The 26,473-nt window shown below is 48.5% G+C and overlaps 1 protein-coding gene across 1 annotated transcript in view; it reads left to right on the top strand.

Annotated features, from left to right (window-relative positions):
• UBE2D3 (ubiquitin conjugating enzyme E2 D3) overlaps positions 1–26,473 on the top strand; it is a 129,291-nt gene that overhangs the window by 14,327 nt on the left and 88,491 nt on the right. Inside the window, exons 2-3 of the mRNA XM_030190758.1 lie at positions 25,189–25,252; positions 25,363–25,394. Of these exons, the coding sequence (XP_030046618.1) occupies positions 25,189–25,252; positions 25,363–25,394 (96 nt within the window). The remainder of the gene's footprint in view (positions 1–25,188; positions 25,253–25,362; positions 25,395–26,473) is intronic.

The following is a 26,473-nucleotide window of genomic DNA, read 5'->3' as shown; positions in this document are numbered from 1 at the left end:
CCCCCCCCCCGAGTTCCAGTTCAAACCCAAGCCCCACTTGCCTGCCCTCTTCTCCCACAACATCCCCCTTTTCTTCCTGCCGCCCTGCGTTTTTGAAATCTCTTATTCTACCGCAAAGTGAAGAAGGCGGCGGCGGCAGCAAAAGAAGCAGGTTCGCTTCGAGCCTTCCCTTCCTTCTGTGTTCTGCCCTTGCAGAAATAGGAAAGTACATCAGAGGAAGGCGGGACACTGAGAAGAAAGGGAAGGCTCAAGGCGAGCCTGCTTCTTTTGCTGCTGCCTTGACTTTGAGGGCTGTGGGGGAGCTGAGGGCGGGCAGCTGGAACCCCCCCCCCCCCGCCATGCTTACCGGGTTGCGACTGCTCTAATCTGCTGCGGCGCACAGTTTGGGAAACGCTGCTATAGAGCCATGTTGAGCTATGGCTTTGGTCATAGGGTCTGGTCTAGCTCCGGCTATGACCATGGAGCCTTGCAGTGCTCCGGAGAGCCCTGCCAGTTTTCGTCTGTACGGCCCTACAGCCTTGCCTTGGCTTTGTCTATGCCCGTTGAGTGTGGCCTTGCCTTGGCCTTGGCCTACCCATGGCTCCGGCTGTTCTTTTTGGCCTACAGATGACCTCCGTCCCGACAGCCGAGACTGGCTTAGTCTGATTTCAGACCATTGTGCTTGGCCTAGTTCCATTATCAGCCAACGGGGTTGCCCGACTCTGGTGACGGGTCAGAATTAGGCATTGGTGGGTGTTCTTGGCTCCTGATTGCATCTTGGTATTTTCTTCGGGTCCCTGGTTTCTTTTCAGTTCATCGGTCTGGATCCCGGTTTAACCTGGAGAGCTCTGCTTGCCTTGTGGTTGCTCCATGTGGTCCGTGTGGGTGCTCGCCATACCCAGATGCTTCTCGGGGTGTCTATCTCTTGTTCTTGATTGCCTTTGTGGGCCGTTTTCTTGTACGCTGCAAAGTTGGCTGGACATGTTCCTTCACTTCGATCCTTTGCTATTATTGGGTGTGTAGCCCTGCAGGCTGCTTCACCTTGAACGTGGGTGCCTTAAGGGTTTCCACGCAGGTGGTGGATTCTCGTGTCAGATTCCATGTCGGGGACACTGCGGGGCTGTCCAGGCTTCTGAGGCTTTCTCCTGGGGATGGCCCGGTCGGACTCAGCCTACCAGAGGTCCTCTCCACCATGAACGTGGGTGCCTTACGGGTTTCCACGCAGGTGGTGGATTCTCATGCCAGATTCCATGTCGGGGACACTGCGGGGGGCTCCAGGCTTCTGAGGCTTTCTCCTGGGATGGCCTGGACGGACTCAGCCTATCAGAGGTCTTCTGTTGTCAGGCTTCTCTCTCTTGGGGCCCTGTTCTGAAGGGGATTGAACATACTTCTCCTGTTTCTAGTCTTTTTATTTTATTTTTTTATTTGAATGAAGTCTTTATTTACTTTGATAACAGAACAATAAACTCCCTGAACAATACAAGTAGTGTACTGAAAGTTGACTCATACAGACATATTACATCAACTTTAACACTTTTGTCCGACTTTTTCAAGTTACATATAGAGATCTTAAAAAACTTCAATTTTTTAATTTTTGGCTTTTAACTAAAGGATAGCTCACTCCCCCCCCCCCCCCCCCCCACTCAACGTTTCTAGTCTTCTAAGCTTCTCGTCACCACCTCCTTCCCCTGCAAGGGTTTATTCTCTTTGTCCTGAATTTGCACTTCTTTGATAGCAGTGGACCACTCTATGTTGGTCACTAGCTCTTCCCTTGTGTTAGCACTTATGTTTGTTTACAGGTTTTCAGTCCACACATTCACGTCACACTACTGCCTTGAGCAGGATACTTGATGTGACAGTTGGTTCAGGCAGACAGTGTTGTGAGAATACATAGGCCTGTTTGTCCTAGGAGAAAGCAAAGATATTTACGTGTTTTGGATATCCTCCAAGGACAGCAGGCTTTATATTCTCAGTCCCCAGTGGCGATCCTAGGCTGCCACCCGGGGCGGATCACTGCTGCGCACCCCCCCCCCCCCCAGTGCACTCTTGTCTGCTGGAGGGTGCAGAGAGCAGTTGCGTACCTGTAGGCTCCACTGGCTCCCTGCTCCCTCTGCCCTGGGACAGGAAGTAACCTGTTCCTTGGCAGAGGGAGCAGGGAGCCAGTGGAGCTGACAGGCACCCTCCAGCAGCGTGCACCCGGGGCGGAGCACTGCCCCGCCCGTCCTACACCACTGTCAGTCCCTCCCACCTTCCCTTGGAGTTGTCTCAATTTTATTTGTACTTTTTTGCTGTCGTATGCAACTGAGGAAACCGCATTCTTGCAATGGGTGGGAAAGCACTTGTGCATGCATGGTGGACTGCTTTTCATAAGTCCTGGACCGAGCAACATGGGTCAGTGTCAATCCACTTGTGAGAACATGAAGCCTGCAGTCCTCTGAGAAGACCTGCTACTGTGAAGTATCTTCGCCTTATTGATCAAGCCACAGGCTGAGGCATACCTACTTGATTCAGCGCTAGCTTGATCTATAATCCTTTCTTGAGATGGCCAACCTCAAGTGATACAAAGTGAGTCAGTGGTGACAGAATTGGGCGGGTTGCTTCGTCACCCATTTACAGTGACTAAAAAAAAATTACAAGCTGAACTTTTTAATGGGTATATTCTTGAAGTGGAAGAACCTGATGTTTCATCTCTCCCAGAAAGGATGGTTAATTGCAGATGGCATTTCTGCTTCATTGAATTGAAGAGGCACAATGATTAGAAAACTCTCTTGTGGCAGCTGTTTATGTAGACCTAAAGCACCAGATTATTCTGTATGATTTAACAGCTGACTAAAGGGAAAGGTGCTCTGTGTGAGATCAGTTAGGATGAATGGGTTTTAGGAGTGGTAGGAGGAAGAAGTTGGTAGTGCTGCAATGTCTTTAGCCTCCTCAACTGAGGATGAATTTAATTTTGATAAATATCTGAATTGGGGCATGCAAAACATCTCTGCATAGAAAAGGATTCTTCCAAACATAGAGAGCAAATTGAGTAAATTTCAACTTAATTTCTCACTTAAACTATAAAGTTGAAAAAAAATTGATCGGTTATCAAAACTAAGTGTAAAAAGCCATTCCTTTATATCCTGAAATTGATATTGCTCTTTTTTTTTTTTTTTTTTTTTTGCTTTTCCACCAACCCAGGTGAAGGAGGAGCTGGTTGCCTAGTTTCACTGCCTTCACCTTGCATCTAAACCAAAGTTTCAGCATGCTTGTCTGACATTGCTGTCTGGATGTCTCAACGCTACCTGAAATTAAATATGACCAAAACCGAGCTTCTCATTTTCCCCCCCCAAACCCACCTCCCCGCTCCCCCCGTTTTCTATTTCTGTTGATGGCTCTCTCATTCTCCCTGTCTCCTCAGCTCGAAACCTTGGGGTCATCTTTGACTCTTCTCTCTCCTTCTCTGCTCATATCCAGCAGATTGCCAAGACCTGTCGTTTTGTTCTTTACAACATCCATAAAATCCGCCCCTTTCTTTCCGAGCACTCTATCAAAACCCTCATCCACACCCTTGTCACCTCTCGTTTAGACTACTGCAATCTGCTTCTTGCTGGCCTCCCACTTAGTCACCTCTCCCCTCTCCAGTCGGTTCAAAACTCTGCTGCCCGTCTCCTCTTCCGCTAGGGTCGCTTTACTCATACTACCCCTCTCCTCAAGACCCTTCACTGGCTCCCTATCCGTTTTTGCATCCTGTTCAAACTTCTTCTACTAACCTATAAATGTACTCACTCTGCTGCTCCCCAGTATCTCTCCACACTCATCCTTCCCTACACCCCTTCCCGTGCACTCCGCTCCATGGATAAATCCTTCTTATCTGTTCCCTTCTCCACTACTGCCAACTCCAGACTTCGCGCCTTCTGTCTCACTGCACCCTACGCCTGGAATAAACTTCCTGAGCCCCTACGTCTTGCCCCATCCTTGGCCACCTTTAAATCTAGACTGAAAGCCCACCTCTTTAACATTGCTTTTGACTCGTAACCACTCGCCTCCACCTACCCTCTTCTCTTCCTTCCCGTCCACATTAATTGATTTGATTTGCTTTATTTATTTTTTGTCTATTAGATTGTAAGCTCTTTGAGCAGGGACTGTCTTTCTTCTGTGTTTGTGCAGCGCTGCGTATGCCTTGTAGCGCTATAGAAATTCTAAATAGTAGTAGTAGTAGGACTTGGGGAAGACTTGCCATCATTGAAGGAACTATGTACCAGAAAATTCTTAAGGAGAACAGTTATGTCTGGGCTGAAGTGTCATTGGATTATGTAGCCCAGTGAAGCTGCTAAGGCTGCAATCTTCCAGCACACTTGTGGGCAGGATTTCTGGGGTTCTTTAAAATTCAGTGTGCTTTTGAATCTTTAAATAATTCCAACAGTCTTAACTGTACAAATTTTTCAGTATTAAGGTAGTTTGTGGTATTTTCATGCTAGATTTAATTGGATTGTGTATTGCTTTAATGCATTGGTCACTGCAAGGCCTGGGGGCCAGTGGCAGCCCCTGTGAACCCTAAATGTGGGCCCCCTGACTCCTTCCCTGATAAATTTGTACCATACAGCTCTTGGTGAATTTTGAGCTCTGTGCTGTCTCAAATCCACTCCTTTCTGGCAAGATTGAAATGTATGGCACTGTAACTTAACTGCGGTGCCACCTTTTTGATCAGATTTTGTCTTACAGCACCACATAGCTCAATTTGCTTTGGTTTAAATCAGAATTTCCATATCGTATGTAGCAGATGAATCCAAGAACTGGTGGGGTGTGTCCATCTACCAGCAGGTGGAGATGGAGATTACAAAGCTGAAGGCAGTGAAACTAGGCAACCAGCTCCTCCTTCACCTCAGTACATCTCCAGCAGGTGGTGGACGGCTCTTCAGCAGCTCCTGGATTTGTCTGTTGGGGATACTCCTAGGGTCAGTTTAAGGGTGTCTGGCTGGTGGTGCCCACTTTGGGGGCATACTCAGTCTTCTGGGTCCCTGCTTCACCCTTGCCTCCCAGTCTTTAGAGCTCTAGCCTTCCTCTGGTTAGGGATCAAAACAAGAACAATGAAGGTTGATGGTGCTGCTTTGTTCAGTGATTTGTCTTCTCTTGCCGAATGACAGATTTGCTGGCCTCTGCTTGAAAAATAGCACATCTCTGCTCTATGATGTAGCAATATTGAGCAAATTGCTATTATGTAGGCAGGAGGGGGAGATAACATACCCATAATATCATATCTGGAACTTACTGGTTTGTCTTAAGGTAGAGGCATTGTGCACTAACATGTTTGGTAAGGGTGGCTGTGTTGAATGAGGGTTCCCCCCCTCCCTTAACTTCTTTTCATGAGTTAACTTTTTTCCTGCTGTCAATAGAGAACATATTACAAATATTTCAGCCACGTATAGGTGACTGACAGCATCCTTTGTATGGAATTACTCTCTCAAGAGTGTCACGGTCGTGCCCTGGTTTCAGACTCTGTCATCTCGCCCCCTGGTGGCTGCATTGGATTGTCTGTGTGCTGTTTCCCGTTCCAGACTTCAGCCCAGTCCGGATCTTCCGGCCTGCCAGACTTGTCATGTTTGAGCCTGCACAGCACCCGTAGCTGCCTGGTGATTGCTGCAGTTGAATCTCAGCTGCTGCTGGGCTTATTAGCCATTTGGAAACTCTGCTTTGCCTTTGCATCGCCTAAGGCCCTGGTTTGTTGGTGCTTGTGGCACTTCTGCCTAGCTTGGTTTTTATTCTAGTTCCTTGTCTGATGCTATTAGTTTGTGTGTAGTTTAGCTTAGGGTTATTGTTTGTTTCGTAGACTTGTTCCTTGTCTGTAGCCAATGTTACTCCGATTTTTAAGAAAGGTTCCAGAGGAGATCCGGGAAATTATAGACCGGTGAGTCTGACGTCGGTGCCGGGCAAGATGGTGGAGGCTATTATTAAGAATAAAATTGCAGAGCATATACAAAAACATGGACTGATGAGACAAAGTCAGCACGGATTTAGTGAAGGGAAGTCTTGCCTCACCAATCTAATGCATTTTTTTGAGGGGGTAAGCAAACATGTGGACAATGGGGAGCCGGTTGATATTGTATATCTGGATTTTCAGAAGGCGTTTGACAAAGTGCCGCACGAAAGACTCCTGAAGAAATTGCAGAGTCATGGAATCGGAGGTAGGGTATTATTATGGATTAAGAACTGGTTGAAAGATAGGAAGCAGAGAGTAGGATTGCGTGGCCAGTATTCTCAGTGGAGGAGGGTAGTTAGTGGGGTCCCGCAGGGGTCTGTGCTGGGTCCGTTGCTTTTTAATGTATTTATAAATGACCTAGAGATGGGAATAACTAGTGAGGTAATTAAATTCGCCGATGACACAAAATTATTCAGGGTCGTCAAGTCGCAGGAGGAATGTGAACGATTACAGGAGGACCTTGCGAGACTGGGAGAATGGGCGTGCAAGTGGCAGATGAAGTTCAATGTTGACAAGTGCAAAGTGATGCATGTGGGTAAGAGGAACCCGAATTATAGCTACGTCTTGCAAGGTTCCGCGTTAGGAGTTACGGATCAAGAAAGGGATCTGGGTGTCGTCGTCGATGATACGCTGAAACCTTCTGCTCAGTGTGCTGCTGCGGCTAGGAAAGCGAATAGAATGTTGGGTGTTATTAAGAAGGGTATGGAGTCCAGGTGTGCGGATGTTATAATGCCGTTGTATCGCTCCATGGTGCGACCGCACCTGGAGTATTGTGTTCAGTACTGGTCTCCGTATCTCAAAAAAGATATAGTAGAATTGGAAAAGGTACAGCGAAGGGCGACGAAAATGATAGTGGGGATGGGACGACTTTCCTATGAAGATAGGCTGAGAAGGCTAGGGCTTTTCAGCTTGGAGAAGAGACGGCTGAGGGGAGATATGATAGAAGTGTATAAAATAATGAGTGGAATGGATCGGGTGGATGTGAAGCGACTGTTCACGCTATCCAAAAATACTAGGACTAGAGGGCATGAGTTGAAGCTACAGTGTGGTAAATTTAAAACGAATCGGAGAAAATTTTTCTTCACCCAACGTGTAATTAGACTCTGGAATTCATTGCCGGAGAACGTGGTACGGGCGGTTAGCTTGACGGAGTTTAAAAAGGGGTTAGATAGATTCCTAAAGGACAAGTCCATAGACCGCTATTAAATGGACTGGAAAAATTCCTCATTTTTAGGTATAACTTGTCTGGAATGTTTTTACGTTTGGGGAGCGTGCCAGGTGCCCTTGACCTGGATTGGCCACTGTCGGTGACAGGATGCTGGGCTAGATGGACCTTTGGTCTTTCCCAGTATGGCACTACTTATGTACTTATGTCCTTTGTGCTTAGTTTCTGTTTGTCTGTTTCTTCAGTGGCTGCTTGGCAGCTTTCAGTTTTGTCTCGTGTTTGTCAGTGTTTGTTCCCTGTTTTAGTGGCTGCTTGCAGCTTCCAGTTCCTACCCTGTCCTGTCGGCCGCCTGCAGCCAGGGGCTCAACTCCTGGGGAAGGACGGCTAGTGCAGGTGAAGTCTTGCTGTTCTATCTGAGTTCTGTCTTGTTCCTGGTGTGGGGTGGTTTTGCCTGCCACTGCCGCTCCTTGGCAGTGGCCCAAGGGCTCACTAACCTAGTTCCTGCTTTTGGAAAACGTGACACAGAGTTCAGAAAAAACTGAGCATGCATCTGCAGTACTCAGTACAGATCCAATCCATTTTCTTTAGTCTTGAGAAGTTTGATAGGGGGTGGCACAAGCCTCAAACAGTTCTTTCCTTGTCATCATCAGCAGATGAATCCATTAACTGATGGGTTGTATCTGCCTACCAGCAGGTGGAGATAGAGAACACTGAATAACCATAGTGCCTCTAGGATGGCTAGCCCCAACTGCCTTCAGTATTTCTCTATCTCCCAGCAGGTGGATGTAGCTTGATCAGCTCCTGGATTTCAGACTGCCTGGGGTGGCTCCTGTGCTTTGCCAGTTGAGCGGGGGTGTTGTGGCTGATGGTGCCCACTTTAAAGGCATATAGGTTCGCCCTTTCCCTGCCTTACCCATTCCCCCCCCGCCTCCGGGAGTCCCTCTGTTGCTGCCTGCCTCCCAACTTTCCTCACAGCGTAAAAAAAAAAAAGTGCACTTTTACTGCTTGGCTGTTCCAGTGCTTTTTCCAGAGATTCTGGTTCTGTGCAGCTTGACCGGAGCTTGTTGACTCGGTCTTCTGAGGCGAGAGTGGTGGCCAGTTCCTCTGGGGAGGTCCCACGGACGCCGTTCTGAACGGGGTGAGTTTTGGCGTGAAGCCTCCATTTTATTATTATATATCCGTCCAGTCGGGCGATGGCTGCTGAGGGAGTTAAGCGCTGCGCCCGTTGTGGTAAATGCAGATCAGCAGTGGGGCTGCGTAAAACATGCTCCTTAGACGCTCATGCTAGTATGAGCATGGCAAGCGATGTTTCTTCCCACTCGATGGAGCTGGCAGCGGGTGCCATTTTGGAAGCGCCGCATGTCTCTACCCTCGTGGTTGCGGAGGAGTCTGAGTGCAGGGGGACGCCTCGTTTAGAGGCTGCCAGAGTAGCTCCTACATTTCTCCTAATTCAGAGGCAGAGGGCCAGGGTGAGTTTTTCTCCCGAGTTTGTGCTTTTAATGCATAAGGCGTTCATGCTGAAAAGAGCTCTGCTGCCGGTGTCTGACACTGCGTTGCATCCTGGCTTCCCTCCGGGGGCTGAGGCCCCGGGGATGTCTTCAGATATGATTTCCTCCCCCGAGCATTGGAAACACGCTAAACAGACGGGTAAATTCCCCGTCTGAAAGTGGCGCATATCCTTTCCCCCCTGTGGTCGGGCTGTGGGGAGTCTGAGGGATCTGGCAGGCCCTCAGGGACGGATGATCCAGCGGAGGGTGTCTGTTTGCCACTGGATTTGGATGATCCCAGTGCGGCCCGGATTTTCCACCGTGACAAGCTACCTGCTCTTATTACTGACGCCTTGCAGGCCCTCTCGATTGACCCTGCTGAAGGTGAGGCCTCCTCTGTTAATCTTAGGATGGCAAGTACTAGGAAGCCTACTCAGACCTTTCCGGTGCATGACTCCAAGAGCTTATTTCTGCTCAATGGTCTGACCCTGATGGGCCGTTGAAAGTGGCCAGGGCTATGGGTCAGCTTTACCCTCTGCGTGAGGAGCACTTGGCCCCTTTGGGGATGCATTGGTCACGGTGGTGACAAAAAAGACCACTCTCCCAGTAGAGGGAGGGGTCGCTTTGAAAGACATGCAGGACCGGCGGCTGGAGTCCGCGCTGAAGCGGTCCTTTGAAATTGTGGGCCTTGCCTTGAGGGCGTCTATTTGCAGTTCCTATGCAGCCCGGGCATGTCTTACCTGGCTACAGCAGGTGGTGGAACAGCCTGCTGATGGTGTGGGTCCCCTTTCTGAGGTTGCCCCGTGGATGGAGTCAGCCCTGTCATTTTTGGCTGACGGCCCTTTATGATCTGGTCAGAGCTTCGGCTAAACGGATGTCTGTGGCGGTTTCTGCCTGCCGCCTCCTTTGGCTGCGGCATTGAGCGGCTGACATGGCTTCTAAGCAAAGGCTGGTGAGGCTACCCTTGCGGGGCCTCCTGTTATTTGGAGAAGATTGTGAAAGACCTGGGGGACTCTTAAAAACCCAAGCGGTTATCTGAGGATAGGCTGAGGCCTTCTTCCAAAGGTTCTGTGTTTCCCTTCTCTTCCAGACCTCGCTTCCGTGAAGCTTGCAGGTATCGCTCGTGGTGCTCTGCTGGGTTTTCTCAACGTACCCGTTTTCAGCAGAGGAACTCCTTTCGCTCGGACAAACATTCCGCAGAGGCCGGTTCAAATCCAGGAGTCCAGGGGCGTCCTCCACAATATTTGGACGCCGGTCCACTCCTCCATGCCTGCAGTAGGAGGACATCTTTCCCTTTCTAGAGGAGTGGACCAAGGTTACCTCGGATCAGTGGGTCCTGGACCTGATCAGAGAAGGTTACCGACTGGAATTCGGTGCCCCGGTGAGAGACGTGTTTGTGGAGTCCCGATGCAAAACGGGCGGCGGTAGAGGAGACCTTACAAGTCTTGCCGCACCTCGGAGCGGTGGTCCCGGTGCCTCCTGCCACATGCGGCTGCTATTCTGTTAATTTTGTCGTGCCTCGAAAAGGTGGGTCTTTCAGACCGATCCTTGACTTAGGAAGAGTCGAGGACCTCAGAGTACATTTTCGCATGGAAACCCTGCACTCCGTCATTGCGGTGGTTCAGCCAGGAGAGTTTCTCACGTCTCTGAACCTAAAAGAAGCATGTTTGCACATTCCTATCTGGCCTCCACACCAACGGTTCCTCCGCTTTGCGGTGTTGGGAAAACATTTTCAGTTTCGGGCCTTGCCTTTCGGCCTAGCCACAGCTCCTTTTCCAAGGTAATGGTGGTTGTAGCTGCCTGCCTCAGGCGAGAGGGTATCAGAGTTCACCCTTATCTCGACAACTGGCTCATCAGAGTGGATTCTGCAACCGAAAGTCATCTTGCCACAGCCAGAGTGGTGGCAGTCCTGCAGGCACTAGGCTGGGTGGTCAGTATACCCAAGTCCTGTCCCCTCCCTCTGTCTCTCATATTTGGGGGTCCAGTTCGACACGGCCTCGGGGTTTGTTTTTCTCCCCGACCAAAGGCGGTGCAAGCTTCAGAATCATGTTTGTCTGCTCCTGCGGATGCCTCGCCCGCGAGCTTGGGACTTTGTCCAGCTGCTGGGGTCGATGATGGCCACTTTGGAGGCGGTGCCTTGGTTGAGAGCGCATGAGGCCTCTGCAGATTGCCCTGCTTCAACAATGGTCTCCGATGTTCTAGGAATATCAACGCAGACTAATGTTGCTCCCCGCGGCCCAGCTCAGTATGGAGTGGTGGCTCTCTGACAAGATGCTGTGCCAAGGAATGCCTCTTGTGCTTCCTTCTTGTTGCCTGGGTATAAGATGCCAGCCTTCTGGGCTGGGGAGCACATTGCCAGGGAAGCTATGCTCAGGGTCTATGGACAGCCGTGGAAGCGGGGTGGTCCATCAATCGCTTGGAACTGAGAGCAATATTCCAGGCTCTTATGGCCTTTCAAAAGACTCTGAAGGGGCTTGTTGTTCTGGTTCTGTTAGACAACATGACAGCGGTGGCATACATAAATCGTCAGGGAGGCACTCTGCAGGGCCCTGGCCGCGGAGGCCACTCGAATTTGCCACTGGGCCGAGCTACACCTTCAGCTTCTGTCAGCAGCTCACACAGCATGTCAGAGCAACGTACAAGCCGATTTTCTCAGCAGGCATTAAATCGACCTGGCGGAATGGGAACTGGCTGAAGTTTTTCTTCAGATTTGTGCCAAATGGGGGACTCCCGGAATGGATCTAATGGCGTCAAGTACAAACGCCGAAGTACCTCGCTTTTTCAGCAGAAGGGAGAGATCCTCACTCGGCGGGGTTGGATGCTCTGGCTCAACCCTGTCCCTCGGGGCTCCTGTATGTGTTCCCTCCTTGGCCCTTGATAGGGCGAGTCCTACTGTGGATTCGACAGCACAGAGGTCTGGTGATTCTCATTGCTGCAGATTGGCCATGGCGTCTGGTATGCGGATCTGCACCGGATGTTGGTGGACACTCCGGTACATTTGCCCCTGGTGCTGAACCTATTGGTTCAGGGTCTGGTGTCTATGGAGAATCCCTGCCAATTTGGTCTTATGGCCTGGCTATTGAGAGGGTGCAATTGAGAGACAAGGGCTACTCTAACAAGGTCATCTCCACTCTTGAAGGCCCGCAAGCGGTCCACCTCCGCAGCTTATGCTCGGATCTGGCGCAAATTTGAGGTGTGGGGTGTTTCAAAGGCGATCACACCCACGCGGGCTACAGTCTCGACAGTGCTGGACTTTTTGCAGGAGGGCTTACAATTCCCTGCGAGTGCAAGTGGCAGCATTATCATGCTATCGAGGGCAAGTCGCTGGCTTGGCCCTTGCTGCTCATCCGGACTTTGCCTGATTTCTCAGGGGTTCTTAGGCTCCGTCCTCCCGTCCGGTTGCCCTGTCCGGCGTGGAACCTGGGGCTGGTGTTGAAGGCTCTTCAGTGTTCGCCCTTCGAGCCGCTTAAGCGAGCTTCGGAGAAGGATGTGCTGTCAAGAGTCTTTGTGGTGGCCATTACATCGGCTAGACGCATGTCTGAGCTGCAGTTGCTGTCCTGTCGGGGCCCTTTTCTGCAATTCTCGGAGCCCGGACTAACGGTACATACGGTGCCTTCCTTCCTGCCTAAAGTGGTTTCAACGTTTCACCTGAACCAGCCCATTTTTCTTCCTTCCTTTTCTAGGAAAGAGTTCCCGTATTCCTTTGGGCAGTTACATCTTTTGGATGTCCGCAGGGCTCTGTTGCAGTATCTACAGATGTCAAATGGCTTTAGGACTTCTGATCGCCTTTTTGTCTTGTTAGGTCCTTGGCGTGGAGGCCCGGTGTCTAAAGGCCACTAGAGCCCGTTGGCTCAAGGAAGGCATTTTTTCTGCGTATCTGCTTTCAGGTCAATCTCCGCCTGAAGCGTTTAAGGCGCTTTCCACAAGAGCGATTTCCTCCTCGTCGGCTGAAACGGGTGCACTCTTTCTTCAAGAGATCTGTAGTGCGGCTGCTTGGGCTTCTCAACTCTCTTTTGTCCGGCATTACAGGCTGCATGTTGCAGCGAAGCAGGACGCGATTTTTGGAGCACAAGTGCTGGCTTGTGGTATGGCCTGTTCCCACCCTAAGTAGAGATTGCTTTTGTACATCCCATCAGTTAATGGATTCATCTGCTGCTGATGACAAAGAAGGAAAAATTAGGTTCTTACCTTGGTAATTTTCTTTCCTTTAGTCACAGCAGATAAATCTATGATCCCTCCCTGTCTGACTTGTTTTTTGTTCAGATATCTCATTGGGAGAAGTTGGATTATAGTTCTCAATTTTTACATGATGTTTTTCTACAGGAGGTCAAACTCATCCCTCCTTTGTATGGTTATTGCTCTTGTTCTGGGGCGTTTGTTCGCTGTGAGGAAAGTATGTTAACTTTATGGTTCACTCTGCTTTGGAAATCTCAAATACTGAAGGCAGTTGGGGCTAGCCGTCCAAGAGGCACTATGGTTTTTCAGTGTTCTCTATCTCCACCTGCTGGTAGGCGGATACAACCCATCAGTTAATGGATTCATCTGCTGTGACTAAAGGAAAGAAAATTACCAAGGTAAGAACCTAATTTTCCCATAGTTAGCTGATACTAGGGTCCACCTTGGTCAGCACTCAAGAAAAAAAACCTGGGTGTCTTTGTAGATAATACACTGAAATCTGCAGCGCATATTGTGGGGCAGATCAAAATCGCCTGTACTCGGTGGAATGAGAGATGTCCTCGGAGATGTTTCACTGATCTGTCAAAAGTGGGAGATGTCAGAGATTGATCTGATCGTATCCTGAGAGAATGCCAAAGTGCCAGAATTCTTCAACAAGAAACTATTCTGATCTGCAGGTTTAGGTGCCCTGCTACAGCCATGGCTGGTGGTGGTACTGCTGTACATCTTCTCCCAAACCCCATGGCCCTCAATAGGTTGAGTGCTGCATAGGATTGGGCAGCACAATGGTCCAGTCATGCTTGTGGGCTCCGGATTAGAGGTCTGCACGGGAACAGGGTTTGTGTGGATCCCGCGAAGTCCGCGGGAATCCTCTCCGGGTCAGTGGGAGTGCGGCGGGTATGGAAACAAACATTCGGGATTCCCGTGGGAATGGAAGATGTTCTGGTGGGATTACCGCACATACCTTTGTTTTAGTGGGCGGAAACCAAGCTCTCCTCCAATACGAAAAGGACGCCCTCAACTGCCCCGTTGCAGGGACGGCCAAATACCAAGGAGTTGTCGGGCAGAGCAAAGGCGTGGATGTCCTTCTCGGAGAAACGTCCATTTTGGGCGTCCTTAACTGCTCCATCGCAGGGACGGCCAAATTTCAAGGGGGTGTTGGAGGCATAGCGAAGCTGGGACTTGAGCACCTAACACTTAGATGTCCTTCATCCATAACCTAAAAAAAAAGACGTCCCTGACGAGCACTTGCACGTTTTCACCCAGGTCACTCTGTCTCAACTCAAGTTCAACACGTGCAGGAGATTTGCTCAGGGTGTATGTAGTGAGTCTTCCAGGCACTGCCAGACCTCGGTATCCACAGAAGAGAACTGCACAGAGGTGAGCTCAGCTGACTACTTTTATTTTTTATATGTGTATAGGCAGTTTTATTTCTCTCATGGTGGGAACTAGCTATTTGTGAGCTGTTTTACTGCAGCTAAAGCATTAGCATACCCACTTGTTTCTTTTGTTGAGGGCATTGTGCTGTTTGGGTGACCAATAATTCTTTGTGTGGCAAAAACTTCAGTTAAAACTTCAGTTTTATGTATTTATTGCCCTTTTTTTAGGATTCAGCATATTAATGAGTGAAGAAATATTTTCTCTGATTCGTTTTAAATGTATTACTCTGCATTGTGTGCCCCCTGTCCACTCCACTCAGTACTTTATACTTTTTTTTTATGGGGACGGGCGAGGACGGAGGAGATTACTCACGGGGATGGGTTAGATTCTGGCGGGGAGGGGTTGCATTTCTGGGCCCCGTGCAACTCTCTACTCCGGATTGGCTGCAGTGGTAAATGGATCGGATTCGGCTTCTGAAGGACGCTGTGCCTTCTGGTTTCTCCGGATCTCCTCCATTGGGGTCTGGTCCGGATGGAGGCTTCTTCCTGCTTTGGTCTTATGGCCTAGCTCCTGAGATGTCTAAGTTAAGGAAGAAATGTTATTTGGAGGTTGTGATGGCTACCTTGCTACAGGCTAGGAAGCATACTACCATGGTGGCTTACGCTTGGGTGTGGTGGACCTTTTGCGGCATGGTCTTTGCACACAGGGTCTCCTTTGATGGTGATGTTCTCAGATGGACTTCAGAAGGGTTTGACTTAATTCCCTCTGGTTTCAGGTGGCTGCTCTTGCTTGCCATAGGGGACATCTGTCTGATGCTTCTGGCAGCCCACCCAGACGTGGTTCAGTTTCTCCTTGGGCTCCATTTTCATAGTCCTTGCTGGCCTGTCCGGCTTGGCATCTGAATCTGGTGCTTTGGACTAAGCATGCGTCCCAGTTCGAGCCACTGCAATGAGCTTCGGAGAAGGATATAACTTAAAAGTGTTTTTTTGGTGGCTATGACATCAGTTCAAGTTCAATTCAGGTGCTGTTGTGATCCTTTTCAGTTTTTGGAGGTGGGTGTTACGATTCGTACGGTTCCATCCTATCTGCCAAAGGTCATTTCTGCCTTTCATCTCAATTGGTCACGCCTGCCTTTTTGGCAAGAGGATTATCCGGTGACCTTTGCACAGCTTCAGTTATATGTGCACAGAGTTCTTCGTTATTTGCAAGTGTCCAAAGATAGCATTCTGATCATTTCCACCCTGCGAGGTCCCAAAAGCAGCACAAAGAGATTTGTCAGGTGGCTACCTGGGATTCCCGACACAAATTTTCAAGCATTAGTGGATGTGGCACAAGCAGATGCACGTTTTGGAGCAGCAGTGTTTTTTTTTTTTGGTGGGGGGTGGCCTACCAACCTAGTTAGGGACTACTTTGGTGCATCCCATCAGTTCCTGTATTCATGCGTTGCTGACACTAAGGAAGGTAGAATTCTTACCTGCTAATTTTCTTTCCTTTAGTTGCAGCAGATGAATCCAGGATACTGCTGCATTTGCTAATCTGCTTGCTTTGCTGTTCTCCCAGAGTTTTATTTGGTGCCTTAGGCTCTCTCAGGTGCACATAGATTTAAATCAGGAGTGTTCTGAACACATTCTTCCTCCAGTCACTGTTTTCCGGTTGCAACTTTGTTGTGGAGTTGCAGTTTTTTGTTAGGAAGGTTTACTGTTCAGTTCTCCTACTGCTTTAGATATGGCATGTATACTAACTGATGGAGAGGCTTGCTGTCTGGTATCGCTGTCTTCAGTTTGGCTATTTCCACCTGATGGTATATGGATACAACCCACCAGTTCCTGGATTCATCTGCTGTGACTAAAGGAAAGAAAATTATCTCGTAAGACATATCTGCCAATTCAATGATTGTGTGTATTATAAGTATTCAAGTACAGTTCATCTCCACCTCTATTGGGATGCCATTCCATGAATTCACCACTTTCTGTCTGAAGTATTTCCTTAGGTTAACCTGGAATGTCCCTCTTCACCTGCATGTGGCTAACTCATCCTGCTTGTCCATGGAGGAAGAAATGAAGCCTTCCTTTGCAGTATCGAAATCAATAGTTAACAGTATAGCTACACCCAGCTCACTCTGTCATATTTCAAATTTTTCCCAAACCACCACCACCTCTCAAGGTGCAGTAGAATACTCTGGGCACATGGTTTGCAGTTTTGTGCATTAATATAAATTTCTGACATGGTATTAAATTGACTGGATCCTTTACTCAAGCTTGGTTATTTGTAGTAACTTGCAGAATACTACCTGCAACTCATGCTTCTTTAAGAGGAAATGGTTATGAATAACAAAAAAAAAATCATAATTTGAACAAAATTAAAGCTGCTGCTCAGCAGTTTAAGGATGTTGCAGTATCCCAAGCCAGGGCTTGACAGACTTTCTTAGGATCTAGGAGCAAGTCCAAAAATCTAGGAGTGAGACTTGAATGACTGAAATCTTCATGCACATTTAGAAATTGCACAGCAAGTTATTAAAGTGGTATTCCTGGGGGAATTCTGCACTACTTCACAATGCAGAATTCCCAGTCTGCACACACACTAGTTCAGCAAGAGGAGAGCTGCCCAGCTGCAGATTGGGCAGCTTCCACTTTCTCTCCATCTTTGGTGCCTAGCAGTTCCTTTAATGTCTGCACGGCTCAAAAGTCGGGCCCGGGATGGCAGAGGAGCAGGAAGCAGCCTGATGTGTGAGTAGGCAGTTCCTCCTTGCACTGGAATGGTGTGTATGTAGGGGGAGGGTGCCTTGGAAAAGCTGGGTTTGGGGGGGGGGGGGTGGCAAGATGGATTGGGTGGTCTGGGCCAAGGGAAGGGGAGGGCTGGGGTTTGGAGAAACGTGGATGGAATGTATCATTGGGCAGAGAGTTGCTGAATTAAGGTGGATAGTGTGTGTTATGGGTGGGGGGGGGGGTTGAAAGAAGGTGGATGTCGGAGGACTAGAGAGGTGCATGTGGTGTATCATTGGTGGGGGGTTGGAAAAATGGATAGTTTGTTTTATGGGGGGGGTTGGAGAAAGGTAGATGGTGTCTGTCATTGGGCTGGACAGGAGAGGGGGGGAAGGTACCTTGGGGTGGTCAGAACAAGGTCTTCCCAAATTACATGTACATCCAGTGCGCTCTCCCACACTCCCCCAAAGCCCAGACACACATCTTGCTTCAGTTCCACCCCTCCCCATATCTCACACACATCCAGCACTCCCCCCCCTTTCCAATATCACTCAATCACCCAGTTTTCACTCCCACCCCCCAAAATAAAAAAACCACAAGCATGCAGACAGGCAGTTCGAGAAGGAAAGGAGAGCCATTGCATGTCAGGCAGCAACCTCCTGACACGGTGCTGAATGCAAAATTAGAATCAAGTGGTTCAGATTTTTCCATTTAGCGCCCGCCCGGCATCAAGAGGAGGCTGCTGCCTGACATGCAGCTTCTCTTTCCACTTGTCTCCACTGTGTGCCTGGGTCTGGTGGGAGGGTGAGGAAGAGATGCACCTTTGTGTGTCCAAGTTTCCAGGATGGGAGGGAGGAGACAGAACAAAGGGGAAGAGCTGAGCTACTGCTGTTTGCAGCTGGAGCAGACCTGCATGCTGCTTTGTGCTGGTCAGGCAAAATCTAGGTTCCAGGCCTGTTTTTTTTTTCCATTCGCCATGGTGACCTGGCTCTTGGGGTTTGTTTGAGCCCTGGCCCAAAGTTATTAGCATAAAAGCATTGGAGAGTTGCTCAACGGTTAGATCATACTCCTAAACTTCTGAAATATGGTTTTCTTTGTTTTAGCAGCATTTCCTACACTCTTCAAACTACGTTTGCAGAGTTTGAAGTGAGATCTATTTGAAATTGCAGACCTGTCACTTTTCATTTTAGTCTTTTTGATTGGTATTGGGCCTCAGGTTGGAGCGCCTTTTGGTGTTAACTGTATGAATGGTTTTCCTTGTTCAGTTGTAAAGTATTGTTTTTCTTGTCTTGTCACACGTCATAGTAATACTACCAAGCCAATACAGAATTTTGCATTGGATTTATTTTTAACCCTGGCCGAATAACCAGTAAAGCACATTGTATGCTGCTGTTAGCCATAGTTTGCAAGACAGGTGGTATCAGTGTCTGTACCCCCTAAAAAATAGGCAGTGAGGAAAGATGTGGTATCCCAATCTCTCTACTCACCACCTGTGGTGACAGTTAAACAGTCCCCCTCTAGTATGTAAATGTATAGGGAATGCATGTAGTCATGCAATAAAAATAGCGGTGCCAGATTGGATAATGAGGATTTTACTGTACTAGAAGTTAGATGCATGTCTTATCTTTGAAGTCTCTTTTTTAGCAATGTGCATTCATTAACACAGTTTGGTTAATGCTTCTTAAAATTGAATTTTTTTTTGTTTGATTCTACCCTCAAATAGCTTAAAACTCTTGATATACAACTCTTCTTACAAAAGAAGCCAGTGGTTTACATATAAAAATCAAATATAGAAAAACTCCAAATCAATACTGCAGACTTCCCCATGCAGTCTCCCAGGATTGGCCCCCCCTGCCCAAATGCACATTGGAAAAAAATAGGTTTTTAATTTGACCTTAAACCTCTAAAAAGACTCTTCAACTAACAAATCCAAAGGGATCCGGTTCTACAGGTCTGGAGCTTGACAAAAAAATAAGCACAATCTCAGGTGGAAGATAAACAAGCACAAGAAATCGGGAAGAGCCAAAAGAAAAGAATTAGCTGACCTTAAAGCTGTAGCTGGCACATAGGGAAAAAGCATTGCCTTCCATGGCGTCCCACAGATCAATCCAGAGACTTGTGGGTTGTGTCCCTCTATCAGTAGGTGGAGATAGAGAGAACTTCTGAGATTTGCTATATGTGGACCTGTGCAGCCAGCTGAACCTCAGTATTCTCTCAACAGGTGGAGGGACATCTCTGTGCAGCTCTGGTTTGATCTATCTACTGGTGTCCTTTGGGCCTAGTTTAGCACAGATAGGGGTTGAGTGGCTGTTTACAGCTTGTGGTGTACACCTGGTGGTGCCAGGTCTCCCCCTACCTTTCCTCCGTCGCCCGGGGCTGTTGGCCTGATTGGGTGTTTCCTTTCTCTCCTGACTAAAAAAAAAAAAAAAGAGACTTCGTTTTTGTTTAATCATACGGAGGAACTAGACGTTCTGCCGAGTCAGTTTTGGGGCAGGCGTTTGTGGAGCATGTCAGTGCCTTCCGAGACGGCTAAGCACTGCTCCCGGTGTGGGGACCAGAGAGCAGCATCGGGGGAGTGTGAGTCCTGCCGCCCTCAGCCCACAGCGGGTGTTCAGCACGATGGGGGTTTCCCTCAGGCGTCCAGTGAGTCAGAAGCGCAGGGGATAGTTTTGGCGGTTTCCTCGGGGCAGTTAGTGCAGCGTGTGTTGGTGTGCACCATTTTTTCCCCTCTGACATGACCCGCTCCGCATGTGGCGGTTGATAGACAAGAAGCGCAGCTTCCCTCCCTGATAGGGCTTTTGAGGTTTTGACCATTTCCCCCCTAAATCATCAGGGGGAACAGGTCCGGTGCCTTCTATTATGTCTGGCACCAAATGCCCGCCTTGTTCCTTTCATGTGCGTGAGGCCATGAAGATACTTATTTCGGTGCAGTGGGATACGCTGGACAGTGAGCTTAGGGTTGCTTAGAGCTATGTCGCGTCTTTACGTGCTACCTGCTCCTGACTTAGACTAGCTGAAGGTCCCTACGGTGGATTCCTTAATCACAGTGCTCACTAAGTAAACCACTCTCCCTGTGGAGGGTGGCACGGCGCTCAAGGACCCTCAGGATCGTAAGTTGGAGACTTGTTTGAAGCTGTCCTTTGAAGTAGCGGCCCTTTCCCTGCAGGCCTCAGTTTGTGGCTACTATGCGGCGCGGGCATGCTTACTGTGGGTACTGAAAGCCGCCTCTTCAGATCTTGTGGCTGTTTTGCCGGCCTTGGAGTCCAGTTTAGTCTTCCTTGTGGATCTTCTTTATGATCTTTTGAGGGCTTCGGCAAAGGAGGTTTCCCTAACAGTCACCGTGTGTCTCTGGCTGTTGTTGCAGCATTGGGCTGCAGACGTGGCCTCATATTTATTTTGTGGTTCCAAAAAAGGGCGGTTCTTGGCGACCCATCTTAGTTCTCAAGTGCTTCAACAGGTCCTTTCGGGTTCAGCTTTTCTGCATGGAACCCTCCGATCAGTGATCGCAGTGTACAGCCAGGGGAGTTTTTGATCTCTCTTGATCTGAGGCCTATTTATACATTCCAGTCTGGCCTCCCCACAGGTGCTTTCTTCGCTTTGCAGTGCTCGGTGGTCATTTTCAATTCAAAGCGATGCCCTTCAGCCTAGCCACAGCGCCTCAGACCTTTTCCAAGGTCTTGGTAGTAGTGGCTGCCTATCTCAGGAAGGGATTCAGGTCTATCCCTATCTAGATGACTGGCTTGTGCAGGTGTCTTTCGAGGAGAGTCGGCGGGCAACCAACAAAGTGGTCGGGTTGCTTCAGTCAGTTGGGTGATCAACTTCCTGAAGTGCAGCCTAACGCCTTTCCAAACGCTGGAATACTTGGGGTGTGCTTCGATACCCGAACAGGGATATTTTCTCTTCCTTCAGCTCGAGCGCAGCGGTTACAGGCTCAGTTTTGAGCACTGTTTCAAACTCCGAACCTGCGGGCTTGGGCCTATGTACAAGTTCTAGGTTCCATGGCCTCCACCTTGGATGTGGTAAAGTGGGCCAGATCTCACATATTCCCCTTCCAGCAGCACCTTCTGAGCCGTTCTCATCTCTCGGAGGATTATGAGGTTTGGGTGCCATGTTTGGCCCGTCTTCACACAATCATGCACTGGTGGTTCATTCAAAAGAATCTGGTGTCGGGCGTTCCTCTGGCAACCCCGGACAAGAAGATAGTGACCACAGATGCGTCACTGTCTGGGGGGGCTCATTGCCTGCAACAGACGGCCCCAGGGCGTTTGGACTTTGACGGAGGCGTCATGGTCCATCAACTGCTTGGAGTTACAGGCGATTTGTCTGGCCCTTTGGGAGTTTGTCTCTTCGCGGTTGACCAGTTCATGTTTTCGGACAATGCAACGGCGGTCGCCTACGTAAACCACAAGGCGGCTCTGATCTGCCATTGAGCATAGATTCGTGTCTTTCTCGACAGTGGCTCCTATAGCGGAGTCACAGAATGTGCAAGCGGACTCTGTCGCCACCAGTTGGAGCCGGGGTAGTGGACGTTTTCCCTTCTGGCCTTCGATCAGATAACTGCCTGTTGGGGGATGCCAGAGATGGACTTAATGGCCACATTCAATGCGAAAGTTCCCCGTTTCTTCAGCAGGGGACGAGAGCTGGGCTCAGAAGGCATTGATGCCCTTCAACCTTGGCTGAGGGGCCTGCTCTGTGCCTTCCCCCCGTGGCCAGTGGTGGGCAGGTTACTGACTCACTTTGCCAGTCATCCCGGTTGAGTGATCCTTGTGGCCCTGGATTGGCCCAGATGACCCTGGTACGCAGATGTGATCAGGCTTCTGTTCGATCGTTCTTTTCTGCTACCGGCGCAAGACTGTCTCCTGCTACAGGGGCCAGTCACGATGGAGGATCCCTCCACCTTTGGTCTTATGGCCTGGCCCTTGAATGGGCGTTGAGAAGAAAAGGGTATTCGGTCGCGGTTATCGCTACGATGCTGTAGGCTCGGAAAAGATCCACCTTGATAGCATATGCTAGGGTGTGGCGTACCTTCGATTCATGGTGTGCGAGTTTGGGATTGTCAGCGGCTTTGGTTTCAGTATTGGTTATCCTCGCGTTTCTTCAGAAGGGTGTACAGAAATCACTCTCGTTGAGTTCTCTTAAGGTGCAGGTGGCAGCTCTGGTATGTTTTAGAGGCTGGCTTCAGGGGGCCTCCATCGCCTCCCACCCAGATGTGGTTCGTTTCTTGAGGGGGCATAAATCGTTTGCGCCCTCCTCACGTGCCAGTTCTGCCATCCTGGAACCTTAATCTAGTTCTTAAAGCGCTTCAACGTCGTCCTATCAAACCCTTAACGGGGATTACGATTAAGGATCTCACCTTGAATGCGATTTTCCTAGTAGCCATTACTTCCGCTCGGAGACTTTTAGAGCTGCAGGCACTTTCTTGCAGAGACCTCTTCCTGCGTTTTACAGAGGCGGGGGTATAGATTAGGACAATTCCTTCGTTTTTGCCCAAGGTGGTTTCTCGTTTCCAATTGGGGCAGTCCCTGCGTTTGCCAGCCTTCCACTGGGAAGATTACCGTGAGCAATTCCAGGCTCTTTGCTGCCTCGACGTGAGACAGGCTCTTCTCGGGTATTTGGAGGTAACGAATGAATTTTGTCTTTCTGATCATCTTTGTCCTTTTTGGAGGCAGTAAGAACGGTCATATGGTGTCCAAGGCCACCATAGCCCATTGATTGCGGGAGGCCATCTCTTTGGTTCTCTTCCTACCTCTCCCTCCGCACCTTTAGTGTTCACTCTGGTGGATCCTCTTCTACTTCTATTCCTCTGCCTGTCGGCGTACCTCAGGGTTCTGTTCTTGGTCCCCTCCTCTTTTCTATCTACACTTCTTCCCTTGGCTCATTAATCTCATCCCATGGCTTTTCCTACCATCTCTATGCTGATGACTCCCAAATCTACCTTTCTACCCCTGATATCTCACCTTGCATCCAAACCAAAGTTTCAGCGTGCTTGTCTGACATTGCTGTCTGGATGTCTCAACGCTACCTGAAATTAAATATGACCAAAACCGAGCTTCTCATTTCCCCCCCAAACCCACCTCCCCGCTCCCCCCGTTTTCTATTTCTGTTGATGGCTCTCTCATTCTCCCTGTCTCCTCAGCTCGAAACCTTGGGGTCATCTCTGACTCTTCTCTCTCCTTCTCTGCTCATATCCAGCAGATTGCCAAGACCTGTCGTTTTGTTCTTTACAACATCCATAAAATCCGCCCCTTTCTTTCCGAGCACTCTACCAAAATCCTCATCCACACCCTTGTCACCTCTCGTTTAGACTACTGCAATCTGCTTCTTGCTGGCCTCCCACTTAGTCACCTCTCCCCTCTCCAGTCGGTTCAAAACTCTGCTGCCCGTCTCCTCTTCCGCCAGGGTCGCTTTACTCATACTACCCCTCTCCTCAAGACCCTTCACTGGCTCCCTATCCGTTTTTGCATCCTGTTCAAACTTCTTCTACTAACCTATAAATGTACTCACTCTGCTGCTCCCCAGTATCTCTCCACACTCGTCCTTCCCTGCACTCCGCTCCATGGATAAATCCTTCTTATCTGTTCCCTTCTCCACTACTGCCAACTCCAGACTTCGCGCCTTCTGTCTCGCTGCACCCTACGCCTGGAATAAACTTCCTGAGCCCCTACGTCTTGCCCCATCCTTGGCCACCTTTAAATCTAGACTGAAAGCCCACCTCTTTAACATTGCTTTTGACTCGTAACCACTCGCCTCCACCTACCCTCTTCTCTTCCTTCCCGTTCACATTAATTGATTTGATTTACTTACTTTATTTATTTTTTGTCTATTAGATTGTAAGCTCTTTGAGCAGGGACTGTCTTTCTTCTATGTTTGTGCAGCGCTGCGTATGCCTTGTAGCGCTATAGAAATGCTAAATAGTAGTAGTAGTAGTAATGTGGCATTGGGCAAGCAAGCCCCTTTGCAAGTTCTACGTGAGCTCAAGTTTCCGCCTATGCAGAGTCATATTTGGTTTCTCTGGAAGATATCTGCAGGTCAGCTACATGGGCTTCGGTCCATACATTCACTTGTCATCGGGTGGATGTGGCAGCTTGTCAAGATGTGGTGTTCGGCTCGTCGGTGATTTCTGCTGGGTTGGGGGTGTCCCGCCCTACTTGAGGACTGCTTGGGTACATCCCACAAGTCTCTGGATTGATCTGTGGGACACTATAGAAGGAAAATTTCTTACCTGATAATTTTCTTTCCATTAGTCCCATCAGATCAATCCAGAGGCCCCCCCCCCCGGGTTTACTGTCTGCGGTTTTGTTGCGGTTGGTTAGGTTTTTTTTTTTTTTTTTTCAGGTTCCGTTCTGAATGTTCCTTCGTTTGATTAAAAAATAAAAATATATTTATTTATTGCATTTGTATCCCGCATTTTCCCACCTATTTGCAAGCTCAATGTGGCAATTTGGAAGTGGTGGAAGTATGTTGGGCAATTGGTCTGACAACGTCAGAAGAGTTTTCTATTGTTTCCACTGCTTTGGTATCGTTCATACTGAGGTTCAGCTGGCTGCACTGGTCCACATATAGCAAATCTGAGGTTCTCTCTATCGCCACCTGCTGGTAGAGGGACACAACCCACAAGTCTCTGGATTGATCTGTTGGGTCTAATGAAAATTATCAGGTAAGTTTTCCTTCAGATATGAAGGAACACCCCCAAATAACTCTCAATGCATCAGAGTAAGAGCCTTGTGCAAAGGGCGATACTGATACTGCATCAGCAACCGGTGAATATGAAGATAAAGCAGGGTCACATGATCCCTCTGACCTAGTCCCTGAACAAGTCTCAATCTTTTTTACTCAAACGGGAAATATCTAGATATATTGCTAATAGTACAGTTAGACTAAGCCTCCTAGCCTGTTCAGAACTTTGCAGAGTCTTAAGGTTATAAGCTAACAGAATAATAAAAGCATTTTAAAAGAATGGACAAATTTATTGACTTGAGAAGCAGAATATTTACAATTGGAATAGCATTAGAATTATTCCCTTAAGGTAACTGTACTACAGATGTAGTTACTTGGTGTAAATAGGGTAACTAGGTATTCTTACACTATAGTACAGACTGTAACCTAGTACTGGTTTTGCCTATCTGAAGGTAAGAATCTGTAGTCCTTAAGCCCCCTACAGGAAGTGGGACAGAAGGGTTGACACAGCTTGCTGCCTCATGAACTGCAATATTTTATAATTCTTTGTCTAGATGTGTTGGAGAAGTGCAATAAACTAGACTTGTTTACTATGGAGAAAACATTTGATATGAAACTTGTTTGCTTTAACATACCACTTAAACAAGTCTGTTGATTTTCTAGGAGCTTAATGATTTGGCTCGTGATCCTCCAGCTCAGTGTTCTGCAGGCCCAGTTGGAGATGACAGTAAGTCTAAAATTAAATGTGCTTGATTACCTTATTTCCCCTCCTCTCACTTGTCTTCTATATTTCAAAGGCTGTAAACTTTTTTTTTTTTTCTTTTTCTTCTTTTGCAGTGTTCCATTGGCAAGCTACAATTATGGGACCTGTAAGTATTCTAACTCAGGCCTTGACAAATTCAGAAGCCAACTGTTTTTTTTTTTCTCAAACCCTCCTCTGTCACCATTGACTCCACTGAAAGAAGTGTGGGAGGGTATCTTTGAAGTCTGTGCCAGCTACTTTAGGACCTGATTTTATACTAAGGCTATCTTCTCTGTCCAATAGAGAAGAAAGCTTAGTAATTTAAGCCCTTAATGCACTCTGGCAGTAGCAACTTCTTACCCACCCATTTATCTCTGTCTTGTGTGTGCACTTACTATGCCCTATCATGACCCAGTCCCCACTCACCTTGGCTAGCTTTCACTATACAGCAAGCCAGTCATTGCCTTCCCCATCCCTAGCAAGTCACTTAGTTGTTATCCTTCACTATTAGTTCTATCCCAGGAAGGTAGTCAGCCTCTCTCCTCTCCTGCTAGTCCTTGGAGCTATGTCATCCTGTTGTCGAATAAGAGCTTCCTTTGCATTGTGCGGTTCTGAGTCTGAGCCATGTGCTGCAGGAACTTGTGCTGGTCTGTTGAGACTTGGGACTGTCTGGGAGAGCTCCTTGTACCATGTTTAGACTTGCAGGTTACGTGTGATGCACAGAAAATGAAATACCTGCTCTGGTAGCAGTGGCATTAGCCAAATATTCTAAGCATTGGAGACAAATTTCTAGTTGCCACAGTAACCTGGTGTGTGATTTGTTGAGCCCTGTTCTAACTTATAAAAGCGGACACTTCCTTGTCATCAAGCAGATGAATTCATTACGAGTGGGTTGTGTCCATCAACCAGCAGGGGGACATAGAGAGCACTGAAAAACCATAGTGCCTCATGGCCAGCTAGCTCCATCTCTTCAGTATTCTCTATCTCCCCAGCAGGGTGATTGCAGCTTGTTCAAGCTCCTTCAGAAAATCTGCCTGGGGTGGCTCCTGTGCTTTTGCCAGTTGTAGCAGGGGTGTTGTGGCTGATGCCCACTTTAAAGGCAAATAGGTTAGCCCTGTCCCTGTCTTTGCCCACGCTGTGGATGCAGGCACCTAGGTTCGCCCTTCCATAGCATCATCTAGCAGGTGAATGGTCACAGCTCAGCAG

Source organism: Microcaecilia unicolor, chromosome 2 (assembly GCF_901765095.1).
Source record: "Microcaecilia unicolor chromosome 2, aMicUni1.1, whole genome shotgun sequence".
Classification (NCBI taxonomy): domain Eukaryota; kingdom Metazoa; phylum Chordata; class Amphibia; order Gymnophiona; family Siphonopidae; genus Microcaecilia; species Microcaecilia unicolor.
The sequence above is the reverse complement of the archived record's forward strand: the minus strand, read 5'-3'. Positions and strand labels throughout refer to the sequence as shown.